The sequence below is a fragment of the Myotis yumanensis genome, unplaced genomic scaffold (assembly GCF_028538775.1).
Source record: "Myotis yumanensis isolate MYYU_CA2020_CCGP unplaced genomic scaffold, mMyoYum1.0.hap1 SCAF_1, whole genome shotgun sequence".
Taxonomy (NCBI): Eukaryota; Metazoa; Chordata; class Mammalia; order Chiroptera; family Vespertilionidae; genus Myotis; species Myotis yumanensis.
In genome coordinates, this window is record NW_027223752.1 from 184,832,014 (window position 1) to 184,855,984 (window position 23,971).

The window sequence follows — 23,971 nt, forward strand, 5'->3', positions numbered from 1 at the left end:
CCACTTTCACGTGAATAATAAAAGAAGGACCGTGTGACTCTGTCACACTCACCTTCATAAGAAATCACCTTTCTTCCATGAAATCGCAGACTACATAAAGCACTATTTGCTTGTAAGACCTATAGCCATAAAACTGTAAGAGAAAAGCATAGGGTTAAATCTTAACGATTTTGTATTAGGCAATGGATTCTTAGATTGGATATCAAAAGCACAAGCAACAACAACAAAAGAGAATTGAAATTGATCAAAATTCAAAACTTTCTGCATTCAAGGACATTATGCAGAAAGTGAAAAGAAAACCTTCACAAAGAAAACGATGTGTCTTATAAGGGCCTAGTACCCAAAATATGAAGAACTCTTACTGTTCAACAACAAAAAGATGAACAATTCAATTTTAAAATGGGCAAAGGACCTGAATAGAAATTAGTCAAATGCCCAATAAGCACATGAAAGAGGTTCATTATCAGTAGTCATTAGGGAAATGCAAATCAAAACCACAGTGAGGTGCCACTGTACATCTAAATATGGCTTGTAATGTAAAAAACAAAAATGCGCACTAACAGAAAACATCAAGGACTGTGGAGAAATTAGAACCTTGTCCGTTGCTTATGGGAATGTAAAATAGTTCAGCCTCTGTGGGAAGCAGTGTGGAAGTTTCTCAAAAATTTAAACAGAATTACCATATGACCCAGCAATTCCACTCCTAGGTATATGTCTCAGAGAACTAGAACAGGGCATCAAGTGCGTGTACCCTCATGTTCAAAGAGGCACTGCCTATAATATCCAAATGGTAGAAACAGCCCACATATCTATCAGTGAATAAGCAAATTGTGGAATCTATCTATATATATAAAAGCCTAAGTGACCGTTCAACTGTCCGACCAGTAGCTATGATGCGCAATGATCACCAGGGGGCAGACGCTCAACACTGGAGCTGCTGAGCTGCAGTGATTTGGCAGCTGCGGTTCTCAGGTGACGCACCTGGAACCAGAGAAGGGGGAGCCTGATTCCAGGGTGCATCACCCGAAAACTGCCCTCTCGCAATCCAGGACCCCACGGGGAAAGTCGGAGAGCCAGTTTTGGCCCATTCCCCACAGGCCTGGCCAAGGGACCCCACCGGTGCACAAACCCATGCACCGGGCCTCGTCTACACTAATGAAAGACTAAGATGCTAATTGACCGTGCCTTCGCTACGCCCTAAGCCACACCCACCAGCCAATCAGAGCGACTATATGCAAATTAACCCAACCAAGAAGGCAGCCAGCAGCCATGGAGCTGGAGCAAGCAGGAGGCTTTGTTGCCCAGGCGATTAAGGAAGCCAAACTTCCTGCCTGCTCTGAGCCGGCTGTGGCCTCCGCTCATGGCAACAAAGTTTCAGTTATAGAAGACAAATAAATCTCAGATACCTGCTTCCAGCCAGCCTCCACTGGGAGTTTGGGTGGCTGGGGGCAGTGGCCAGCCTGCAAACAGCCATCAGCCCCTCACTCAGGCTGGCCACACTCTCATGGGGTGAGGGTCCCCACTGGGGGGCTTAGCCAGCCTGAAAACAGCTCTCAGCCCCTCACCCAGACTGGCCAGGCACCCCAGCAGGACCCCCGACCCTGAAGGGGCTGTGGCCAGCCTGCAAACAGCCATCACTCCTCACCCAGGCTGGCCAAGCACTCCTATATAATAAGAGGGTAATATTCAAATTGACCCTAACAGCGGAATGACTGGTAACTATGACACACACTGACCACCAGGGGCAGATGCTCAATGCAGGAGCTGCCCCCTGGTGGTCAGTGTGCTCCCACAGGAGCTCTGCTCAGCCACAAGACAGGCTGACAGTTGCCAGTACAGCAGTGGTGGTGGGAGCCTCTCCCGCCTCCTCAGCAGTGCTAAGGATGTTCAACTGCAGCTTAGGCCTGCTCCCCGCTGGCAAGTGGACATCCCCCAAGGGCTCCTGGGCTGCCAGAGGGATATCTGACTGCCAGCTTAGGCCCAATCCCCCAGGGAGCGGGCCTAAGCCAGCAGGTGGTCATTCCCCGATGGGTCCCAGACTTTGAGGGGGCACAGACCAGGCTGAGCAAATTTTTGTGCATCGGGCCTCTAGTATACATATAGTAGAATATTGTTCAGTCATAGAGTATGAAGTATCAATAAATGCTGCAACATGGATGAACCTCAGAACGTTAGGCTAAGTGAGAGAAGCCAGACACAGAAGGTCACATAATGTGTGATTCCATATATGTGGAATATCCTGAGTAGGTGGTTTCCAGGGACGGGGTGAGAGAAATGGGAACAACTGCTTTATGGGTACAAAGTTTCTTTTTGGGGTGATGAAAATGTTTTGAGACTAGGGAGGTTATGATTGCACAACATTGTAAACGTACTAAATGCCACTGAGTTGTTCACCTTAAAATAGTTAATTTTATGCTATGTGAATTTCACTCTCATAAAAAGAAAGCAATAGAATATGTTTACCCCTTTGCCCAGAAAAGATGGTAAATAGTTTAAAAGAAAAATCACTGGAGTTTTTCCCTACTTCTGGAATGAGAGACATTCACTCCTGGTCTTCTTGTCCTCACACCCTGGAAGTACTTGGAGGGGCGCTTCAGAGGCAGGATTAAATAAACCAAGCGTTTTCTATAGACCTGTTCCCTTTAAGTTTTAAAACTGCAGATAGTGCTGATTAAATAACAATTATATCACATAATCATTTAGGGATTATGAGCAAAAAATTGAAAAGCAGATTATACTTGAAATAGCCTGGGAATTGTCACCTCATCAAAAAATTAGGCCTGGAGGGCATTTTAAGGTACAGGAATGAGGGTGTGAAAGGGGGTAGTGGTTGTAATAAGTTGATTGTTTGTTTTTTCTTAAGTTTTATGGTAATTTTTCTAACCAAGTCAAGACATTCCTTTAAACAATAAACTGATTTGTGTATCTTTCACTTAATATCACATTGTAAATAAGCCCATCAAATAACAATGATGAAAACAAGATTGCTTCTAAGGAAAATATTTTTATTGGCCACTACTTGGAACTGTCTTTGTGTTCTAAAACTTGAACAGTTGCACTTCTGTGAAAATTCCTAATGTAGCTATTTATCTAACCAACTGCTGTTAAGCTAGTGAGCAACATTTTTGTTTATAGAGTCATTTTTTATAATGATCATCTGATTTGTACCTAGCAAAACTATAAGCTCAAGTTAACTTTTTGGTATTATTTTTAAAAAGTGAAAAAAGAACCTGTTTCCTTAGATGCCAGTCCCATTTAATGTGTTTTGTTGTGGATAGATTTCATAGCAAATGGTTTCTTTAATACCTTAGTGATTATCTGGCTATAACTTAAATTAACAGAATACATTATTTTAACAATACATTAAAATAACAAGAACATGTGGAATACATGTCGCTTGGTGTGCATTATCACAACATGATGTTTCTGTTTCTGCCAGGTAGCCTATAGTCTTCCCAAATTTTTATTATCTGTTAAAATGATACACTAACAGCAAAAGGTTGTGTTTTGGTCGTGCACTGGGGAGGGGGGGAGCGCGGGGGGGGGGGGGGGGGTGTCTCTCAGCCCAGCCTGCACTCTCTCACAATCCAGGACTGCTGGCTCCTAACCGCTTGCCTGCCTGCCTGCCTGACTGACTGACTGACTGATTGCCCCTAATTGCTCCTGCCTGCCAGCTGATCACCCTCTAACTGTTCCCCTGCCAGCCTGATTGACGCCTAACTGCTTCCCTGCCGGCCTGGTTGCCCTCAACTGCTCTCCCCTGCTGGCCTGATTGCCCACAACTGCCCTCCCCTGCCAGCCATCTTGTGGTGGCCATCTTGTGAAGATGTGAGGACGTGATGGTCACCTAGGCTTTTATTAGTATAGATTTCTTTAATGAGAATCTTTACAGCAAAATACATATCAGCTCTATGGAGCTCTCTGAAGAATTAGTGCATCAGAAATATGAGAAACCCCATGTATTCCAAATATCCCAAGGAGACAGTGGCACTTGCATTTCTTCTTTTTTTTTTTTAATCCTCACCCAAATAGATTTTTCCACTGATTTTTAGAGAGAGTGAAAGATAAAGGGAAAGATGGAGAAAAACATTGATGTGAGAGAAACACATCAATTGGTTGCCTCCTACACGCACCCTGACCAGGGCCCAGGCCAGGGAGGAGCCTGCAACTCATTTCTTCTTAAGCAAAGAGAGCAAAATGAAAGTTATTGAGGAGTTGGGAATTCTTTCAATAGCCTTCTCCATGCGAATGGAAAAATTTTGTCAGAACATAAGACAAGAATTTCAGTACTAGTTAACTACTGATGACTCACCAAACGTGAAGCATTCTGGAAAAGCCTAAAAAAGGCAGAGTTTAGAGCAGCAGTCACCAGTCTTTCAGACCTCACAGACCAGTGGTCCATGGACCACCACTTGGCAACCGCTGGTTTAGAGAAATGTTAATGGTCTTCCAAATTAGCCGTCCATCCTATGGGGATTAAATTTGAGGGGTTTTTCCAAACTCAAAACAGTAGCCCCATAAAATGTTTCATTAAGGACTCCTGTGGTCAGTTAAGTTTCAGGCATGTTGTAATATCCCTCCTAGAGAAATGCCGTGTGTCTGAGGAGTCTTGCAGGAAAGAAATGCCCAACTTTGCATAGCTCAGCATTTCCTGAAGTCACTTGACTGTGAGCATCCCTCTGTTTTGCTAACACTTAATAAATCTCTCTGAGGAAGTACACTACAGATCTGTCTTAGGAAAGTAGCAGAGCAGATGATATCTGAGGGTCCTGGTGGTAAGAATTCATAGTTCTGATAATGAATCTACATCCACTGTTTCTCTGTTATGTTAACATGAAGTTACTATTTATCACATTTTTCATATATGTATATATATTTTTTTAATGTATCCAACTGCACAGGCTGTAAACAAAATGGCACCAAGCTTGGAGATGTTATCCTCCCACCCTGGGCAAAAGGGGACCCACGAGAATTCATCAGAGTCCACCGAGAGGTAATGGGGGTACACTTGGCAGTTGAACTTGGATCTCACTGGGTCATTGGCCACAGTATGAAGAGAGGACCTTGAGCAATGTATCACCCATTTGGTCAAGTTACTAATATTGTGTTTATGATTTTTAGTTATTTTAATTCCTGTTGATCACTGGCCAGTTTTTTTCCTTTCTGAGTAATTAATAAATGTCAGCCAGTGACTGAACCTTTGCTTTGAATTACAGGCTTTGGAATGTGATTATGTGAGTGCCCATCTGCATGAATGGATTGACTTAATCTTTGGCTACAAACAGCAAGGCCCTGCTGCAGTAGAAGCTGTAAACGTCTTCCACCATCTGTTTTATGAGGGTCAAGTGGATATCTACAACATAAACGACCCACTGAAGGAGACAGCCACAATAGGGTTCATTAACAACTTTGGTCAGATTCCTAAACAGGTATGGATGTTCTTATCATCAGTGTTCTCGGGTTCCGTTTTTAAGTGCTGTAGCATTTCTTTACATGATCAATGACCATACGAAATAATAATTAAAGTTAGACTAAGTTTTCAATAAAGGACCATAAATATCACCCAATAGGTTCCAAGAGTATTGCTTTCTCCTCCCTTTTACATACAAATAAATAGAAATTTGGTTGTTCACAGAGAGTTTTCCTTGCAGGCTAGTGCAGGGTGTGCTTTCCTGTACCTGCACAAGACCTGGCAAGAGGTGAGGAGAGCCTGGTCAGGAAAGCAGGTGGGATCTGGGGTACAGTATACACAGAGATGGGGTTTCATCCTGAGGCCAGTGATGAGCCAGTGCTGAGTCTAAGCAGAGAAATAGCATGGTCATATCTAGATCTTAAGGATCATTCTGGCCACAGTCACGCACACACATGCACACAGACGCATATGCATTGTAGGGGAGCCAAGTTAGGAGCAGAGGGCCACCTAGGGAGCTCTTGCAATAAGTAGTTCAGGAACAGGTAGTTTGAATTAAAGAGGTCTGATAAGTGATGTGAGACTACCTGCCATGGGAGTTCCTGGGACCCATCCTGCACCAACTGCTCTAATCAGCTTCAGTAACGAGCAGAGCTCAAAAGACTCCCTCCCTTCTTTCGTCCCCATTGTCCAGGACACACCTGGAGGGCAGGTGCACCAGGAGTAACCAGCACTGTGGAGAAGGCTTCGCTGGGCCGGGCAGACCATCCACTTTCCCCAAGTGCCCACACTTTGACCTCAACTATCCTTCTCTGTTCCTGCTTCAGCTATCTCCTGGACTCCCTTTTTGTAGGTTAACCAACCTAGTGATTCCCAGAGTTGACAGCTGGGAACACAGAACAATGGCTTGTCTTTGTACATGGAAAAGCTGAGAGGAACAGACAGCAGGACAGCCTGTAACCACACTGTTCCTGGTGCAATCTGATCCCCCAGTGAAGGAACCAAGTTTACTGCAAAGTGAAATGCTTGTTGATAAACACTAATCACAGCTGAAGATTCTTAGCTAAGCCTTTCCTTTCTGCAGAGGGTTTTAAGCACAGAAACCATGTCTCATACCCTCTGGGAAAAAATATTCTGAACAAAATTAATCAAGATAGCCCTGGCCCATGTGGCTCAGTTGATTGAGCGTCGTCCCGTGCACTCAGGGCTCTGCAGTCAGGGCACATGCCCAGCTTTCAGGCTCAATGCCCAATAGAGGGCATGCAGGAGGTAGCCCACCGATGTTTTTCTTTCCCTCTAAAATTTATAAAAACATATTTTTTAAAAATAATCAAGATACATACATGTAGGATGTTTGTTCTATTTTTAAGTGTAAGAGTTAAGCAATCTAGAAGATAAAGTCTGGGTGATAACGTATTTCTAGGATATTCCAGTGACTATATATAGAGTACTATCAAGTGTAGCAGTCCTAAAAAAATCTAAACTTCCTGGTCACCGTATTCATGCCTCTTTCTATACCCTTGCCTGGCTCTGTCCTGAGATCCTCATATAAAAGTTCTTAGTAAATGTTCATTCATAAACATGCCTCCAAGTGTGTGGGTCTTTTTATACAACTTCAGAGGCTTGGGTCATTATTAACTTCTATAGAAAATAACAAAATTCTGATACTGTACCCCTGTATGTAGATAAAATAGGGACAGTATGTTAAGTGTTTGGGAGCCTACAATGTATATCTTTCTCTGTGCATAGCATTTTTCTTGGGAAATCCAGAATGTCAAATTCATAATGTGGTGGTGTTACTTTCATCTTAAACCTCACTTCCTCTAAGCTTTCCCTAGTATCTTCCTTAGATAGCAGTTTTCTGACGGAAATAGCTCAACGCTTATTTTGAAGATGAACAGTATTTGAAAAAGTCATTTCAAATGTACATTAATACTTTTTAATCCTGTAGAAATATTGAACAGAGATGCCAAAGATTTTTTTTCTTTCTTCCTTTACAACATGGCAAAGTAAAAAGAAGGCAACAATGTTTACATTTTCAGCAAATTAGCAACACCTAAAAGACCAAAATGATGTTGCACAGAGAAAAACCACCTGAAGCCAGAAGTAGCCCAATAAACAGAATGTCTGCTTGCCCTCAGTGGCAGAGCAGTGTCGATCTATAAAGAATTAGTTAATCTTTAGACACCATTGGAAAATAATTGTCAGTTGACTATAGTTTGAGTAAATTAATTGACTTTTGAAAAGTTAGGAAATCATTGTACCACGATGGTGACACAAACTATGGTGTCCTAGCCCTGTCCCTGCTTCCAAAGGTGCGAGAGCTCTGGCAGTCTCTGAGCCTCTTGTAATTTCTTTCCTCAGAATTTGATAATGCAGTACCTGCTGGTTGTTATGATGCTTAAGTGAAATAACATAATACCTGGCATGTAATAGGGCTTAATAAATGTTAGCTTTCATTGTAAAATGTATCATATGATCTCGTACCAGCTATTTAAGAAACCTCATCCACCAAAGCGAGTGAGGAGTCGGCTCAATGGAGACAATGCAGGAATCTCTGTCCCTCCAGGCTGTACAGGTGACAAGATCTTTTTCCATCATCTAGACAACTTGCGGCCTTCTCTGACACCTGTCAAAGGTAAGATGATGGGAATAAACCTTTGATTCATGATTCTGTGGGATTATTTAAGAATCCTAGTTGAGCAATAACAACTTTGCTTTATGACAATAGTGTAATGTAATGAGTGCTGTATTTTTGTGTTAAATCACCAAATACTCATTAGATTTTCTCCTTCTCTGTTTCTGTTTTGGCCTGTTGGATTTTCCATCAAAAAGAACCAAAATGGTTTCTTCCTCCTGCTAAAACATTGAAAATTCTAAAGTACCAACTCTGTAACTCACCTTTTATATTATATATGTAGAAAAACTTCTGCCACCTTCATTTATACATATTCTGCCAATTTAGAAATAATGGTAACAAGACTGCATTTTTAATATGCCAATTAAAAGTATTTATGAGATAGCTAAAAGTACTTTTGCAAGTGGATTATTTTCTCCTTAGAATTAAAAAAAAAATGTTTTTGCAAAGTCTTGAAGTTATCATCTAAAGAAATCTAAATATTGGTGCTTCAAAGTCTGGTTAATTGGATTGGCCACCAGCTCTAGGCCATCTGCCTCATTACACAGACTCCGCCCTGCAACAGCTCTGGCCTCTGCTCAGCAAGGGTTCTGGAGCACTGGTGTGGTCCGCAGCGTTCAGGGCAGAGCAGGGAACCTGGGCCTCTCGGGGAGCACCATGGCCTTTCTTCAGGGAGTATAGGTGGCTATAACTTGAGAGGTGCCAAAGGTCTAAATTGGATCAGTCTATGTGTGGCATGCTGGGAGCATCCCAGATCCCTCTGCACAGCCCTAGCGATCAAGAAGGCAGGCCTGACTGCTGGGAGCACACCAGGTACTCAGACAGCAAGGCTGGAGGGAAAGCCTGGAGGGCAGGGCTCCGGGGACTGACAGACCATGCTCCACCTCTCAGGCCCTGTTGTCAGGATGCTTGTGTGAATATTTGGGATTACTTTACCATCCCCTATGGAATAATGAAGTTCATTTTCCCTGCCCTTGTTGTAATGTGTTGATTCATTTTGTGTAGAACTCAAGGAGCCTGTGGGACAAATAGTGTGCACAGACAAAGGCATTCTTGCAGTAGAACAGAACAAGGTGCTTATCCCGCCTACCTGGAACAAAACTTTCGCCTGGGGCTACGCAGACCTCAGCTGCAGGCTGGGAACCTATGAGTCAGACAAGGTTTGCATCCTTTCTTTCTCATTTCATCTTGCTCTTATGGCTGGGTATCCTGCTTAATGGGGTGGAGAAAGCCCAGGCCAAGGGCTTGTCAACTGGCCCTCCAAGGCCCAGAGGAAGGGAGAGCAGGAAAAGGAGCAAGTGGACTAGTCATGCTTCTTACAGAACAAGCCTCTTGGGGCAAGTTGTATTCTGAGGACTAGCAGTTTCCCTCCCACTCTTAGAACTCCTCCAAGAGGTCCTAGCCAGCCAGGCAGTCAGCATTTCTTATAGCCAGAGAGCCTCCTTTGGTGAGTCACTGCCTGGCCCTCTCATCTCATTTCTCTTAAATGGCTGACAGAGACCTGTCACCCCATCCCCCAAGAGTCAGCGGCCACTATTTTAAGTCCTGTAAGTATATCTGGGGAGAGGCACTGTGTGGTGATCCTTTAGTGCCCTGTGTTTTCCCTCTAACAGTCCCCTCCTAAATGCAAGAGGGATATAGTCTGTGCCAGTGATTTGGGTTGTTTTATTGAGCAGGGTGATGTGCTTTCCCCGGGGTCTTGTCCAATGGATTCAAAGAATGAAGCCACAGACAAAAGGTGATAGGTGAAAAATACAGAACCTTTATTGCAAGAAGACACTACCTCTAAAACCCTAATTCTAGATTCTAAGCCTAAGACTCTGTCCCTCCTGGATGGACAGAAGGGGACCCCATGGGGAGGGACCCTCTCCCCCAATGGGGAAAGCCTTCTCTCTCCTCTCCCCTCTCCCCTCTCCCCCCTCCCCCCTCTCCCCTCTCCTCCCTCTCCCCTCTCCCCTCTCCCCCCCTCCCCCCTCTCCCCTCTCCTCCCTCTCTCCTCTCCCCTCTCCCCTCTCCCCTCTCCCCCCTCCCCCCCCTCTCCCCTCTCCCCTCTCCCCTCTCCCCCCTCCCCCCCTCTCCCCTCTCCCCTCTCTTTCTCTCTCTCTCTCTCTCTCTCTCTCAGAAAAACCAAAAAAATTCCCCTTCGTGTTCCTTTGTCTCCAGTTTACATATGCTACAGTTCTTTGCCTGAACCTGACCCTTTCTTATTGGTCATTCTACTACATAGAATTAGTTTTCAAAGCTCAAAACCCATGTGGTGTCTACTATTTTCTCTCCCCCTTATCTTGTTGGTTGGAGTCACTTTTGATTTATCTTATGGTTTTCTCCCATAAAGTGCTGGCAAAGAAAGCCTTATCTTATAGTCCTCCCAGCTACTCAGGTCAGGGCTACGATTGGCCTAAATTATGGTCACTTTAAATGCTCAAGCCAGAGATACTCCTGTCTGTCCTTGGTTTATGGCTGTTTTAGTTGCACAGGACAGAGATATTTCTGTGGCATTTCTCTATCCATTGTACAAGTAAGATAAGCACCTCCATTATGTATTCAAGTCTTCATTATGTATTCCTCTCCCATAGACCCTCCTGATCTCTAGGACTCCCTAAGCCTGCCTAATGAAGGTAGCTAGCTAACCCTTCCACAAATCTGTATGTCACACTGTAACGCATTTAGTTCACATTCGTATCAGTGGCGTTCATGCTTCCTTTTACATTTTAAGTGGCTACGGCAAACACATCCTTCACCAGGTTATCCCCCTGCATCTTACAGAACATCACTGAGTCTGAAGAAACTGGAGGCCCCTATTAAGGTTTCTAGCAGCAACTATAGTTAAGAGGCTGTAGAGGGTAGCTCAGAGTAGAGCTTCCTCGGAAAGGATGCTAAATTGAAACCAGCCCAGAATGTCCTGTCATTTGCCTGTGAGGACCTGCCTAGAGGCCTTTGTCCTTCACACGGTATGCTCGTTGTGTTTCCAACACTCATGGTACTTGATGGCCTGTGTCTCACATCTGCTTTATTTTACAGGCGGTGACTGTCTATGAATGTTTGTCTGAGTGGGGCCAGATTCTCTGTGCCATCTGCCCCAACCCCAGGCTGGTCATCACGGGTGGAACAAGCACAGTTGTGTGTGTGTGGGACATGGGCACCTCAAAAGAAAAGGCCAAGACCCTCACTCTCAAACAGGTAACAGTATAGGTGAAAGACACCCCATCTCAGCTGCCCACGCTCTAGCAAGCATGTCAAACTCTGGCCCGCAGGCCGCATGCGACCCATGATGAATATTTTTGCGGCCCAGTCAATATAATGGTATGTAAGAAACGTTTTAATAAAAATTTCATAACGTAATTTTTACAATATCCTGTTATACATAATTATTAATAATGAACTACAACGTTTGCTAATGACTGATTACTATAATCGTGTTGCATTCATTTCCTTTATGTGCCTTACGCACAAGCGCACCATTTCTCTCCACTAATACTAGCAGCGAATATTTTAGCAGCCTATTGCCACATCACTAGTCTTGAACTGACTTGTTTGGTGTGCGCAACAGGAAATATTTCACTTTCGGAGAATAAGAAAAATAGGTTTATTTGCATTACGCTTATTAGTTTGTGCAGTTATTCAGTGTCTGGTAAGTTAATGTTTAAGAAAAAATTAATTTTTATTAAAATGTTCTATTATGTTAACAATTACTCTTTATTTCAGCCTTTTGTATTCAGCATGTCTCTATCAAAATAAACCTACATTTCTATGAAAATTGAAGCTTTTATTTTTTTGCGGTCCACGTAAACTTAAACCTTCTTTATTTGGCCTGTGTTAGCCTTTGAATTTGACATGCTTGCTCTAGAGAAACTAAAACTTCCTTAATTTTAAGGCGCTTCCAACATAATGAACAGAACCAAAAAAATATATGTTCTTTTTCTAGAAATGGGTCTAAAAAGTAAAGGAAATGAAATCAGATATACTATTTCTAAAAATTATCTATGAAGGTCTTTTTTAAGAGATCTGAGGCATGCTGTCTTTAGGTAGTATATTTTAAAATAAACTTAGGTAACATATTTCTCAAAAGTTATATGTAAATATAAATTTTACAAATCAGATTATATTAGTGCTACTGATTCAGTATTACTTTCCTTTCTGGGAGATTTTCGTTCAGTTGGACCATTAAATCTTTGATTCCTTTGTCTTTCTCTTTCCTCATTTATCGTATCCCTAAAGATATAACAAACTCCTGAACATATTCAGTAGATCCATTGATGATGATATTAACAAGTATTTTTTATAACTTCTTAAGTACTGACTATCCTAAATTTCTTACATTCTTAAAGCAAGAATCCTTTTATGATTAAGCAATCATCTTTTAGCATTTGATTTGTGAGTTATCACACAGTTGTTGTTTTTTAGTGTAGTATACATCTAAGTATTTTTATGATACAAATTTGAAAATTAGAGTAACAGTATCTTCCATTTATTGAGGACCTACTATGTTTAGGGAAGTGTGCTGAATGTTTAAAAAATGTAAAACATCAGTTCTCACAGTTCTACAAGGTAGTTATTAGCTCTCATTACACCTGAAAAACCACGGCTTAGAGACACATAGCCAAGTCACTCTCAGTGGAAAAGCCAGGATGTAAAGTTCTCCGTGACTCCAAAACTTATTTTAAAGCCGAACTCAAACAAAATATGTATGGAAAGAATTGAACCCCTTGTACTTATATTCCAACAACCATCTATATGGCCAGAACTTCCTTGGCTGCTGAGTCTGAAGGTAAGCCATGTAAGGGATGCAGTCTTGACATGAGCAGACAGAGACAGGCTGACAGTGTAGTTTGCTGATCCAGATGCCTGCTTACAATTTTTTCCATCTAGAAAGTGAGCTTTGGAGCTACTAGGCCAGTAACCCTCAGTAGAAAGTGCTTCTTATTTAAAACAGCCTCCTGGGGTTTAATAAGCATATCATAAAGATGACCAAAATTTTAAGCCATTTCATTACTTAAATAGTAAATTCAGATTACTGTTAGGAACTCCTAACTGTATTTTCTTCAAAATACTTATTTGCCCGCATTGCCATTTCCATGGGTCCTGCTTCTGTTCCTATTCCAGCAAAAGAAAAGTTTCTGCTCTGTATCTAGTTTGCAGAAGGAGTCCCTCTGGGGCACAGATGTCTGTGTCTCCTGTTTAGTGACAGCTCAACAAGCACATAAGAGCCACATTTTCCCTTTATCTTCTGGGACCATGTACCACAACCATGCAGTTCTCACGGTTTGTATATTTTTTAAAAAATCCATCCAATTGCAGTTCCTTACAATGAACTTAACAGGAATTGATGCCATGAAAGATTAGATTCAGAGCTGAAATTTCTGTATTCTAGGGGCCATAATCAGTACATCTCCACATAGAAATGGTAGAAAGAAACCAAGCTGGGTTGTAGTACCATTCTCTCTTCCTTCCAAGATACTGGCCCAAGTCCAGGAAAGAATTAATATAAAAACAGAGACTGCAGCTTCCAGGTTGCTCCCTGTCCCCCCACCCCCAGTGGCTTAAGGTAAGAACAGTGGCAGGAGCAGAATGAAGGCTTTCTAGACGCTGCGCCTGGTGCTCATCCCAGCACACATGCTGTCATTTCCTGGTGCATCCAGGGTCTGCTGTCCCCCTCAGCTGCATAGTCCCTGTGATCAGCCTGAGCTTTCTGTTCTCCTTTATAGGCCTTGCTTGGCCACACCGACACCGTCACCTGTGCCACAGCTTCATTTGCCTATCACATAATCGTCAGCGGGTCCCGTGACCGAACCTGCATCATCTGGGATCTGAACAAACTGTCATTCCTAACCCAGCTTCGAGGCCACCGAGCTCCGGTTTCTGCTCTTTGTATCAATGAATTAACAGTAAGTAGTAAATTGTCCTCTTGGTTTATGTTTAGGAAAACAAGTAGGTCTAGCTAACATAAATAAAAGATGACTCTGAGTGTTCTCTTGGTTGTTAAGGACTCATTTCCTTGATTTATGTGTTGTTTGTAAAAGCAAATGGATGTTAAAGTTTGTAACTCAGCAGTTCTGTCTTAAAATTCATTCAGTGCTGCATACTTCAAAGAGCAAGACTTGGTTCAAAACAAAACATTCTAGAATAGGTGGTTTTTAAAAACAAGGAATATGTAGAATTTGTTGAGAATGTTACAATTGTGTTGAAATTTTTATGAAATATATTCAAATTATTATGTAAAGTGAAAAAAATAACATTTGGGTACTCAAACAAGAAAAAAATTCTTATAGAACTACTAGAGGTATGATGCACGTAATTCGTGCAAGAGTAGGTCTTCCTCCCCCCAGCTGCTGGCACCGGCTTCCCTCTGGCACCAGAGACCCGGGCTTTTCTTGCAGCCCCGGCTTCTTCCAGAAGGTCATCCAGTCTAATTAGCATATTATTCTTTTATTATTATAGACTAGAGTCCCGGTGCATGAAATTTGTGCACAGGGCGAGGAGGGTGTCCCTCAGCCTGGCCTGCACCCTCTCCAATCCAGGATCCCTCTCGCAATCAGGGACCACTGGCTCCTAACCGCTCATCTGCCTGCCTGCTTGATCACCCCTAACCACCTCTGCCTGCTGGCCTGATCGCCCCCTAACTGCCCTCCCCTGCCGGCCTGATCGCCCCTAACTGCTCCCCTGCTGGCCTGATCGCCCTATAACTGCTCCCCCCTGCCGGCCTGATTGCCCTCTAACTGCTCCCCACTACCGGCCTGATCACCTGTAACTGCCTCTGCCTTGGTCCTTGCCACCATGGCTTTGTCTGGAAGGACGTCCGGAAGATGTCCAGTCTAATTAGCATATTACTCTTTTATTAGTATAGATTCTTAAAACAGATCTCAAAGTTAACAAAGGATATTATACAGACAAATGAAATGAGTTGGGATAAATAAATGCACTGGCCTAGGAGCCCCCATGCAGACCAGGCCTGCCTGAGTGGGGAAAGGGGAGGGTAGTCATTGTCACTAAGATGTGTTGATAACTAGGGGTAGGTTTACAAAGGCTGAGGTCTCTGTGTCCAAGGGACAAGTTATCACATCCGTATGCCCACATATGCACAACAGTCTTGCAAAGCAACCAGAGCTCCCCCAGCCTCATCCCTTCTTAGCCATATCTGCCCATTCCCACCTCTCTCCTTAGATCCCCTCTCCCCAGAGTCATCGTGTGTGACACAGAGCCCTAGCCACATCATACCATCGCCCAAGCAGACAGCTTTCCTTCTGAGGGATGCTACATCTTTAGTTTCTACCAGAAGATACTAAATATGATGCTTTTAGTCAAATACCTTGTAGTCATTCAAAGAAAAAGGAAAAAGATACAAATTCAGTTCTGGTGAATGGAGATTAGAGTGTCTGATAACAGTAAGAGTAACCAGGGTTGGCAGTGGGTGGGGTGTGTGCAGGGGTAAAGAGTCAAATTTGTGTTTTAGTGTATTGGAAAGGTTTAAGATATTTGCAGAAGAGCACCTAGGGCTGGTCCTGCCAACATCTGTGCCTAAGTTTTACTGACATGTCAATGCACCAGAACTGCTCTGGTCCAGCAGTGCTGCTCTGAGCCAAACACGGGGTCACGCTATTCCGAGCACCTTGCTTTGGGGTTCTTGACTTAAATACTGAGAGTTTTGCTTATAGTCAGTAGTTATTTGAGCCAATATACATCCATTGGATTGCAATAGTTGCTGCAAACACTATGGAAAAGTGTTTGGTTTTATTCTTGTGAGATGTTTTTGTAACCTCTTAATAATTCATGGGGGAAAAACTCATTAAAAGATTTCTATTCATGTTATATTTTTGCAGCCAATTTAAGTCTGCTTTACTTCAGTCTACATTTTGGACCTAAACTGCCTTGCTGCTTGCCCTTCGATTCCTCCTCTTATGTTCACCCCATAACCACAGGGTTGGTCTAATGCTCTCTAATGGAGGTGCCCTGGGGTCATCGACAAAGCCTTGCTCAGTACAGGAGGGAGAGGCTGGCTCTCGTCACAGATGATTCAGTGGCCGATGCAGAGGCAGACACAGCAATGCTTTGCTGAGTATTATATTTGTTTGGGTTTTCACCATCTTGGTGGAAGAGCAGGAGGAAGGGAAGGAGGGAGAACGGTAGTAGGTTCTAAACTCAGTAGCGAGCATCGTGACAGGCTGCTCAGGGATGAGAGGCAGCATGGTGTGGTGTCCAGGCTTTAGGGCCAGAGAACTGGGCTCACATCTTCACTCTGTGATATTAAGCAGTCACTTAAGCTTTTTTACTAAAGCAGGGCTGGCACTGGCTAAATGCACAAGGTCGCAATGGAACGTCTGACGGTCCGCTCCAGTAACTAGTAACGGAAGCAGGAGATGCTTCAGGAAGCGTCTTAATGCCCTTAGCAGTCGTGAGCTGTATTCTCACCACGTTGGGTGGACCCCAGCCTGGTAAAATTTGAGGGGAAAACTTTTTTGTCTTCGGATCTTATGAAAACCTGAATTATCAGTGCTGGGAGTCTTAGGGTTTATTCAGTTTGCCAAGTGACATATATACCAGTTTTCATCTCTTTTTTTCTTATTCCCCCACCCTACTGTGAATACAAGTTTTTAAATAGTCTCTTACACTGTTACCAAGATGTCATCTTTTTCATTATTAAAGAGAGAGGCAGCTGTATCTAGACTGCAGGATTTCCTTTTGACCCTGTGGTTTTCATTGGACTCACTTTGTAAAATTAAGTGGGGCTGGATTCTCGTCCCTATAAGAAAGGTATCAATCGGTTTTGTAAACAGTGGAGGGAGGGGAGGAGCTCACCTTCTCAGATGGCTTTGGCATGGAGTAAAGCCTCACTCAGCACTGTGCTGGGCACAGACAGCACAGAAGTCCTACCGTTGTCTCCATGAGGTCCCCTTGGCCGCAGCCACTCAGCCTTGAATTCTTAAAAAGTCCTGTTTGGGGTATTTTTTTTTTAAGTCAGCAAGCACTGAATTCCAGGCTTCCTCAGAAATCACCCGGTCACTAGTCACAGGACTGAAAGGGGTTTGAGAGGCTGGCCAAGGATTTCATTTGCTTCTGGAACTAGGATGCAGTATGTCGTGCTTGAGAGTTTCCTTGCCTTCCAGGGGGACATTGTGTCCTGTGCAGGCACGTACATCCACGTGTGGAGCATCAACGGGAACCCCGTCGTGAGTGTGAACACCTTCACAGGGAGGAGCCAGCAGATCGTCTGCTGCTGCGTGTCCGAGATGAACGAGTGGGACACCCAGAACGTCATAGTAACAGGACACTCGGACGGTGTGGTCCGGGTAAGTCACTGTGAGGAAAGCGTATTAGGACACCCACTGCCCTAGTGCAGCTGACATCGTGGAGCAGCCGTCATGGAAGGGCACCTGCACAGGTTGTGACGTGGTCCGGAAGCTCTCGCTCACACTCAGACAGGCCTGAGCCACTGTTCTCAGACATGGGCACGTCAGTGACGCGGCTCTTCCCATCAAGTAGTCAGTGCTGCTAACCACCCGACAGTGTGACACCCGTAGGCCGCTAAGCATGGTTTCCATGGCACCTTGCATTGGTAAACGTACAAACTGCAAGTACTGGCTGTTGGGCCCGCGAATGACTTCTTAGGAAGACAGGGACTGTCTCTGTTCTACAGAGAATCCGAGGTCACCCACTCCCTGGCTGCAATCTGCATGATCCCCTGAATCCGAGATAGTCTACCTTCTCTCAGCTGTCTTTGTTGGGCCTCTACAGAAAATGGGACCCACAGTGTTTTCCTTTGTGGTCTGTTCTAATATTGGGCTTTTTCTCCCGGGAGATTTTTCTTTGTGCTTCTTTTCTTTCATTGTACGCTGTGAAAGCAAAGGGCAGCTGATCGCTGCCCTGTTAGTCGCAGTCAGCTGAGCCTGCCACAATGAGGCTGCCGTCAGCCACTCCCCTGCCACACCCTGCACCTTAGATAGCCACTCTCTCTGGGAACATGAGGCATTGTGCCAAGCTCCGGTGGCGAGGGCGTGTGGGGACCCCTCTTACAGAATGCCTTCTTAGAGATCCAGAGGACATATTAGTATATGCAAGGCTCTCAGGTGTTTTTATAGGAACCAAACAGAGTACTTAGTTGAACCATGTTTCTCAAACTTTACTGACCACAGTCCTTTTCCCTCCACCATGAAACACCCATTAGCATCTCCTCAAACACAGCATGGGAAGCACTGTTTATGTGATGTCAGTCCCCTATTTAACCCCGAGGCCCCATCTTCACCCAGTAACATGCACATTGTTTGAATTCAGTTTTGGAGAATGGAATTTTTGCAAGTTCCTGAAACACCAGCTCCGGAGCCCACAGAAGCCCTGGAAATGCAGGAAGACTGTCCAGAAGCACAAATAGGTACTTATATTTCCTAAAATGTTATATAAGAGTTTTCCTGTTTTTTGAAGTCATTGTGTATAAACTTCAGTGTAAACCAGAGCCTGAGCTGGTTGGGCATTGCCATAGCAGCACAGCCACCAGCTGCTGTGGAAGTTGCCGGGCTCATGCTGGGCTTCCTCTAGTGCCCTGGGCAGCACGCAGTGGTTAGGGCCTTGGAGTTGGCTCCACCTAACAGTGTAAGTTACTAGCTTCTTTGAGCACCACAGGCTTGGGCTTTCAGTTCTAAACTACGAAGTAGGACCTGGAGGCCGAGGTACTGGACAATAGACAGCCTACACCTCAGCCCACGTCCGGAAGTTCCGCCCATCACTTGGCGGGCTCGATATGGATGTCCGGGTGGCAGGGTGTTTGTAAACTGAACAGAGGTAAACAGTGTCCCTGCCCTGGGCCTGCTCAGGAAGGGCATTCATTCAGACAGAAGCCTGTCATCTGTTATTTGTGAAGCGCTTTAACATTTTCCAGTGAACTAGAGAGAGAGCTGACTCCTGTGCAGCAGGGGTGGGGAACCATTTTCTGCCAAGGGCCATTTGCATATTTATAACATCATTCTCGGGCCATACAAAATTACCATAGCCTGCTATATTTGGTCACACATTTAATTAACTTACCCCTAATGCCTGGGCAGGGCCAGACCAAGTGATTTTGTGGGCCTTTTACGTCCTACAGGCCAGACGTCCCCCACCCCTGCTATGCAGAATGATTGGCTGTAAAGCCAGACTGAGATCTGCATTGGGTCGCTCATGTCCAGAGAACTCACCCCCCTTTTATTTAGAACAATTTTTGCAACAGTCTTCCCAGAAAGTGTTTTGGGTTTGACCTTTTGATTGTTTCTCTGTGGTTAATTTTTTGTGCATGGGGAGTTCAGTGTGAGTTTGACAACATGGGGGAGTTACTAAGCGAAAAGGCTTATTATCAGAAAGGCCCAAATCACTTCTCTTTGTAAGCTGAAAGTAGTTTTTACTGTTTGCCAGAAAACAAATGATCTGAGGGACAGGGCAGTTTAATGCTTGTATTACTTTGATGCATGTAAATTTCTACATAGTCAACTGCAGCTCCACTGAAAAGGCCATCTGAGTGTCTGGGAACATAAGAGTTCAGTTTTGTGTCAGTGGATTAAGCCCAGTGAGGTGTGGTCATATTCCCTTCCTTTAACAACACTTTTAAGTGAAGAACAGTGGAAGATGAGATGAATAGTGAGATGGAAGAAGGGGTCAAACTCAGGGAAGAGAGACGTGTTGTAGACAGGGTTTGACAGAGAGCGGAGAGCAGCCCACGGGATGGGTTGGCTTTGGACGGTGAAGAAGTTGGGAGTTGAGGGTAGTTGCTTGGGTGAAAGTGAAGACAAGCCAGTGGTTCCCTGGAAATCAAAGCTGTTTCCAAGCCTCCTTGTCTGGAGACCTGAAAGCTCATAATCCCAAGCCATTAGGGTGAAAAAAAATCCACTTAAATTAGCCAACTAGACTACTGGTGTTAGGAGCAGAGGGAGGCCAATGAGTATTTGTCTTGCTAAAAAATATGTATGTGTAATGAGTTGGTGCTTGCACACTTGTTCTTGTTCTCCTCTTTTCCAGTTCCATATGTTTTTCATAAATTTTTGCTCCAATAGACTTTATTGCTAGGGAGTTGAGGTGAGGAAATGGAAAGGGAAAAAAACAAAAAGCTTATTAAATAAAAGCTTTCTTCAGTAATTCATCTGTGTTGTCATTTATATTGACTGCTATGTGGAAGGCACTGTGTTTGGCACCCCTCCTGTTGAGCTGACCACTGTCTTATAGAAAGACTGTCCAAAGGAGAGAGTTACTTTCTGCTGCAGGAACCAGGTAAGATTTCAGAGAACAAAGTGTTTAAGCCATGCCTTGAAAGATACATAACATGGAAACACACAGAGATTGGAAGATGGCTCTAGGTTGAGCCAATGGCATGTGCATAGTTAGCCACAAGGAGCCAGGCTGTGTGGACGAAACCGTCTAGCTGAACTATGGTAGAGAGTGTGAGGCAGATAGTGAGAAATTCACAAAGGTTTTGGCCAGATTGTGAAAGAATGAATGTTTTGGCCAAAGCGTTCTGTGAACTCGGAAATTCTGCCAGGGTTTTTTTTCCTATATGTAATCCAGTTGAAAATTCTGGCAATTTTTTATTGTTATGTTAAAATACAATGTCTACTGTGTCTCAACTGTTAGAGGAATAACACCAGTGGGACACAGCTGGGTCTAACTCTAATGTCCATATGTTTTCTAATCCTCCCAATGACAGGACAGGAAGCCCAGGATGAGGACAGTAGCGATTCAGAAGCCGATGAGCAGAGCATCAGCCAGGATCCCAAGGATGCGCCCAGCCAGCCCCCCAGCACCAGCCACAGGCCCCGGGCAGCCTCCTGCCGAGCCACGGCCGCCTGGTGCACCGACAGTGGCTCCGATGACTCCAGGCGCTGGTCTGACCAGCTCAGTCTGGATGAGAAAGACGGCTTCATATTTGTGAACTATTCAGAGGGCCAGACCCGAGCCCACTTGCAGGGTCCCCTTAACCATCCTCACCCTCACCCCACTCTCATGGAAGTTCGGAATTACAGCAGATTGAAGCCTGGTAATTTGAAGTCGGGGGGTCCCTGTCGGGCTCTTTGTGGGTGGTCTGCGTTTTGATGGATGGGGCAACGGGCTCTGGCTGCATCTGAGCCCTGTCCCTATGACCTGGGCCACCCACAGAGGCCTCTGAAATGTCTTCTTCTGGAAAGTGGATGTAGAGATTATATCCCACAATGGTGTTGCAGTATGTTTGGCATTTTTAAAAGAAAAGTACCTCAAAACAAAAACCTCATTCACTCACAAATCATGAAAGTTTTTGAAAATAGGCAAATTATTGATTACAGATAAATAAAACTGTATTCACAGGAAACTTTGTCTTGACTGAGATAGAGGCAAGGTCTTCAGTTGGAGAAGTTGTTATCTTCTTGCATGGAAGATTTCCCCTTCTCTGTATTCGTCTTTGCAAATGAGGCTTTCTCCGACCTGGCCCAGGGTCAGAGTTAAGCTAGATTGCTCTACCTTCAACCGAGGCAGCAGCTGCTGAGAGACGGAAAAGCTGCTGTAACTGTACGTTGTAGCACCCTAACTTTTGAGAGCACCATGTCAGGGTACACCTAGCACACGTTGGCATCCCTCACTTCAGTATGTCATGTCTTCCGCTGCAGGGTACCGGTGGGAACGGCAGCTGGTGTTCAGGAGTAAGCTGACTATGCACACGGCCTTTGATCGGAAGGACAATGCGCACCCCGCAGAGATCACCGCCCTGGGCATCTCCAAGTGAGTGTCAGGCCCTTTCCAGCTGCTCATCCAGCCGAGTCCGCTGCTGAGCCGGGGCCCACAGTCTTCAGGGAAAACAGATTTCAGTTCATAGTATGGCTCAAAAAGACAAATCAGAAGTTTGTAGATTTGAATGCTGATTAAACAAAAAACAGCTTTGCCTTCTCTGTACTTCCAAGATACAGCAAGGTTTGATCCAAAGAGAGTTGCGATGGAAGTATAAATTCAGACCCAGTTCTATTTTTGTCTCTTCCTACACTCGACCCTCACCCCAACACTCACCCCCACCACCACACCACCCCCCTGAAAACTAGAGAGCTGCAGAGTAACAGAAAGACCTTCAGCCACATAGCTGTGCTGGAGCCATCCCTGAGGGGGCTCTGTGCTGTGTCTCCTGCAGGGATCACAGTAGGATCCTCGTGGGTGACAGTCGAGGCCGAGTGTTCAGCTGGTCTGTGAGTGACCAGCCAGGCCGTTCTGCTGCTGACCACTGGGTGAAGGATGAAGGAGGGGACAGCTGCTCGGGCTGCTCGGTGCGGTTTTCTCTCACGGAAAGACGGCACCATTGCAGGAACTGCGGCCAGCTCTTCTGCCAAAAGTAAGATGAGATGCACACTTTTTGAGTTCCTGGGGGTTAAGTTCTCAGGATGTCAGTTATGCCCAGTGCGTAGGTTCTGATTTGCTCCTGGGCCTCACTACCGTGTGCTGTCAGTCTAACCCTGTCTGCACTTTCTCTCTGTTCTTTATTGTTACAATTGTGAAATATTTCTGTCATACCAGGCCACCCAGGACTCAGAATGGGAAGTTGCTAATATTGGATTGTATTTCTGTGTAAAACATTATAGATTCATTTTAAGTCCTCTTTTCACCCTCACCAATTGCACTCTCTTCTCCATGTTGTCTTCAAAACAGTACTATATTATGCTTTGTGCATTTGCAGTTTTACTTAAATATAGCATACCTTCTGTAGCTTGCTATAGAATGCTTTCACAGACACCACAAGTTGTATAATTGTTTTTGAACCAGTTATTGAGGCTTTTGTAGGTGTTGGCTTATCAGAAGCAGTGTGGTCTTTTGGTTGTACTGACCAAATGCTCACTGGACTGCTGTCCATGTGTCATCCCAGGCGAGTTACCCTGAGCTTCAGTGGCTTCATCTTTAAAATGTGGATGATTATCCCTTTCTTCACAGAGGTGTTGAGAGAATTAAATGAAATCATTATATGAGGTTTATAAAGTGCCATGTGCAGATTCTGGCTATGTAGATGTTCAACAGAAGGTATTTATAATTATTGATTTTTTTTTTTCAGCTTAATGTCTTAAGCTTCCCTTTGGGGAAGTCTGATTTAAGATGAGGTGCCCGAATGTCACTGCAGCCATTCCTTATGGGACTTCCCAGGAGGCTGGCACAGGGTTCTGGCCTGTGACTCTGTGCTCTGAGAAGCCCGCTCTATAAAACCCAGTAACCTAGTGGTTTCCAATAGTCCACTGGCACACATCTGCTCTTTGCAGTTTAATTTTCAAAATATTGTTTAAATGTAAGTAATTATTTAAAGTATCTATTGCTATCAAGTGTTGGATGGAGCCCTTATTTGAAAAACCAACCAAACAGTGATTGATGATGACAGAGCAGGCGCAGAAGGCCGAGCTGTCCCGGAGGCATGGCCCGCCCTGAAGTCCATGCCCTTCAGTTGCTGAGAGAGCTTGTCAGCACTCCTGAGGTTCTTCTCAGAGTCCAGGAACAGTGCTGTAAGCCCCTTCTGTTGGTAGCCTATTTATTCCCTGGACATTTTACTGGTAGATTAATAGAGGAAATAGAATTCTGTATTTTAATCGTGTGAGAAGCCAAGCTTAAAATGATTAAATGCCATGTCCAAGGTCATACACTGCTTTATTCCAGGAATAGGAATATTTTTAAAAGAATTTGAACATTTCTTAAGTATAATCTACTTCAGGGAATTCTATCAAAATAAATAGAAAATGAAAACATTTGGGCCAAACAAAAAAGCCAAACTATTTGTTTAAAAAACAAGTGGATCAAACCAAGTGTTTAAATGCCCAAAGGAACTTGATAGTGACCAAAGTGCCTTTTTTAAAAGATATGTTTTTATTGATTTTAGAGAGAGGAAGGGAGGGAGGAAGAAACATCAATTGGCTACCTCCTGCATGCCCCCTACTGGGGATCAAGCTCACAACCTTGGCATGTGCCCTGACTGGGAA

At 44.2% G+C, this 23,971-nt stretch overlaps 1 protein-coding gene across 6 annotated transcripts in view; it reads left to right on the forward strand.

Annotated features, from left to right (window-relative positions):
* Positions 1-23,971, forward strand: part of WDFY3 (WD repeat and FYVE domain containing 3) — a 274,072-nt gene that overhangs the window by 246,475 nt on the left and 3,626 nt on the right. For all 6 annotated transcript variants that reach the window (XM_070393429.1, XM_070393438.1, XM_070393454.1 and 3 more), the window contains 11 exons: positions 4,902-4,993; positions 5,217-5,429; positions 7,901-8,048; positions 9,054-9,208; positions 11,070-11,228; positions 13,754-13,933; positions 17,150-17,332; positions 18,315-18,411; positions 20,707-21,036; positions 21,641-21,752; positions 22,153-22,350. In XM_070393429.1, the coding sequence (XP_070249530.1) occupies positions 4,902-4,993; positions 5,217-5,429; positions 7,901-8,048; positions 9,054-9,208; positions 11,070-11,228; positions 13,754-13,933; positions 17,150-17,332; positions 18,315-18,411; positions 20,707-21,036; positions 21,641-21,752; positions 22,153-22,350 (1,867 nt within the window). The remainder of the gene's footprint in view (positions 1-4,901; positions 4,994-5,216; positions 5,430-7,900; positions 8,049-9,053; positions 9,209-11,069; positions 11,229-13,753; positions 13,934-17,149; positions 17,333-18,314; positions 18,412-20,706; positions 21,037-21,640; positions 21,753-22,152; positions 22,351-23,971) is intronic.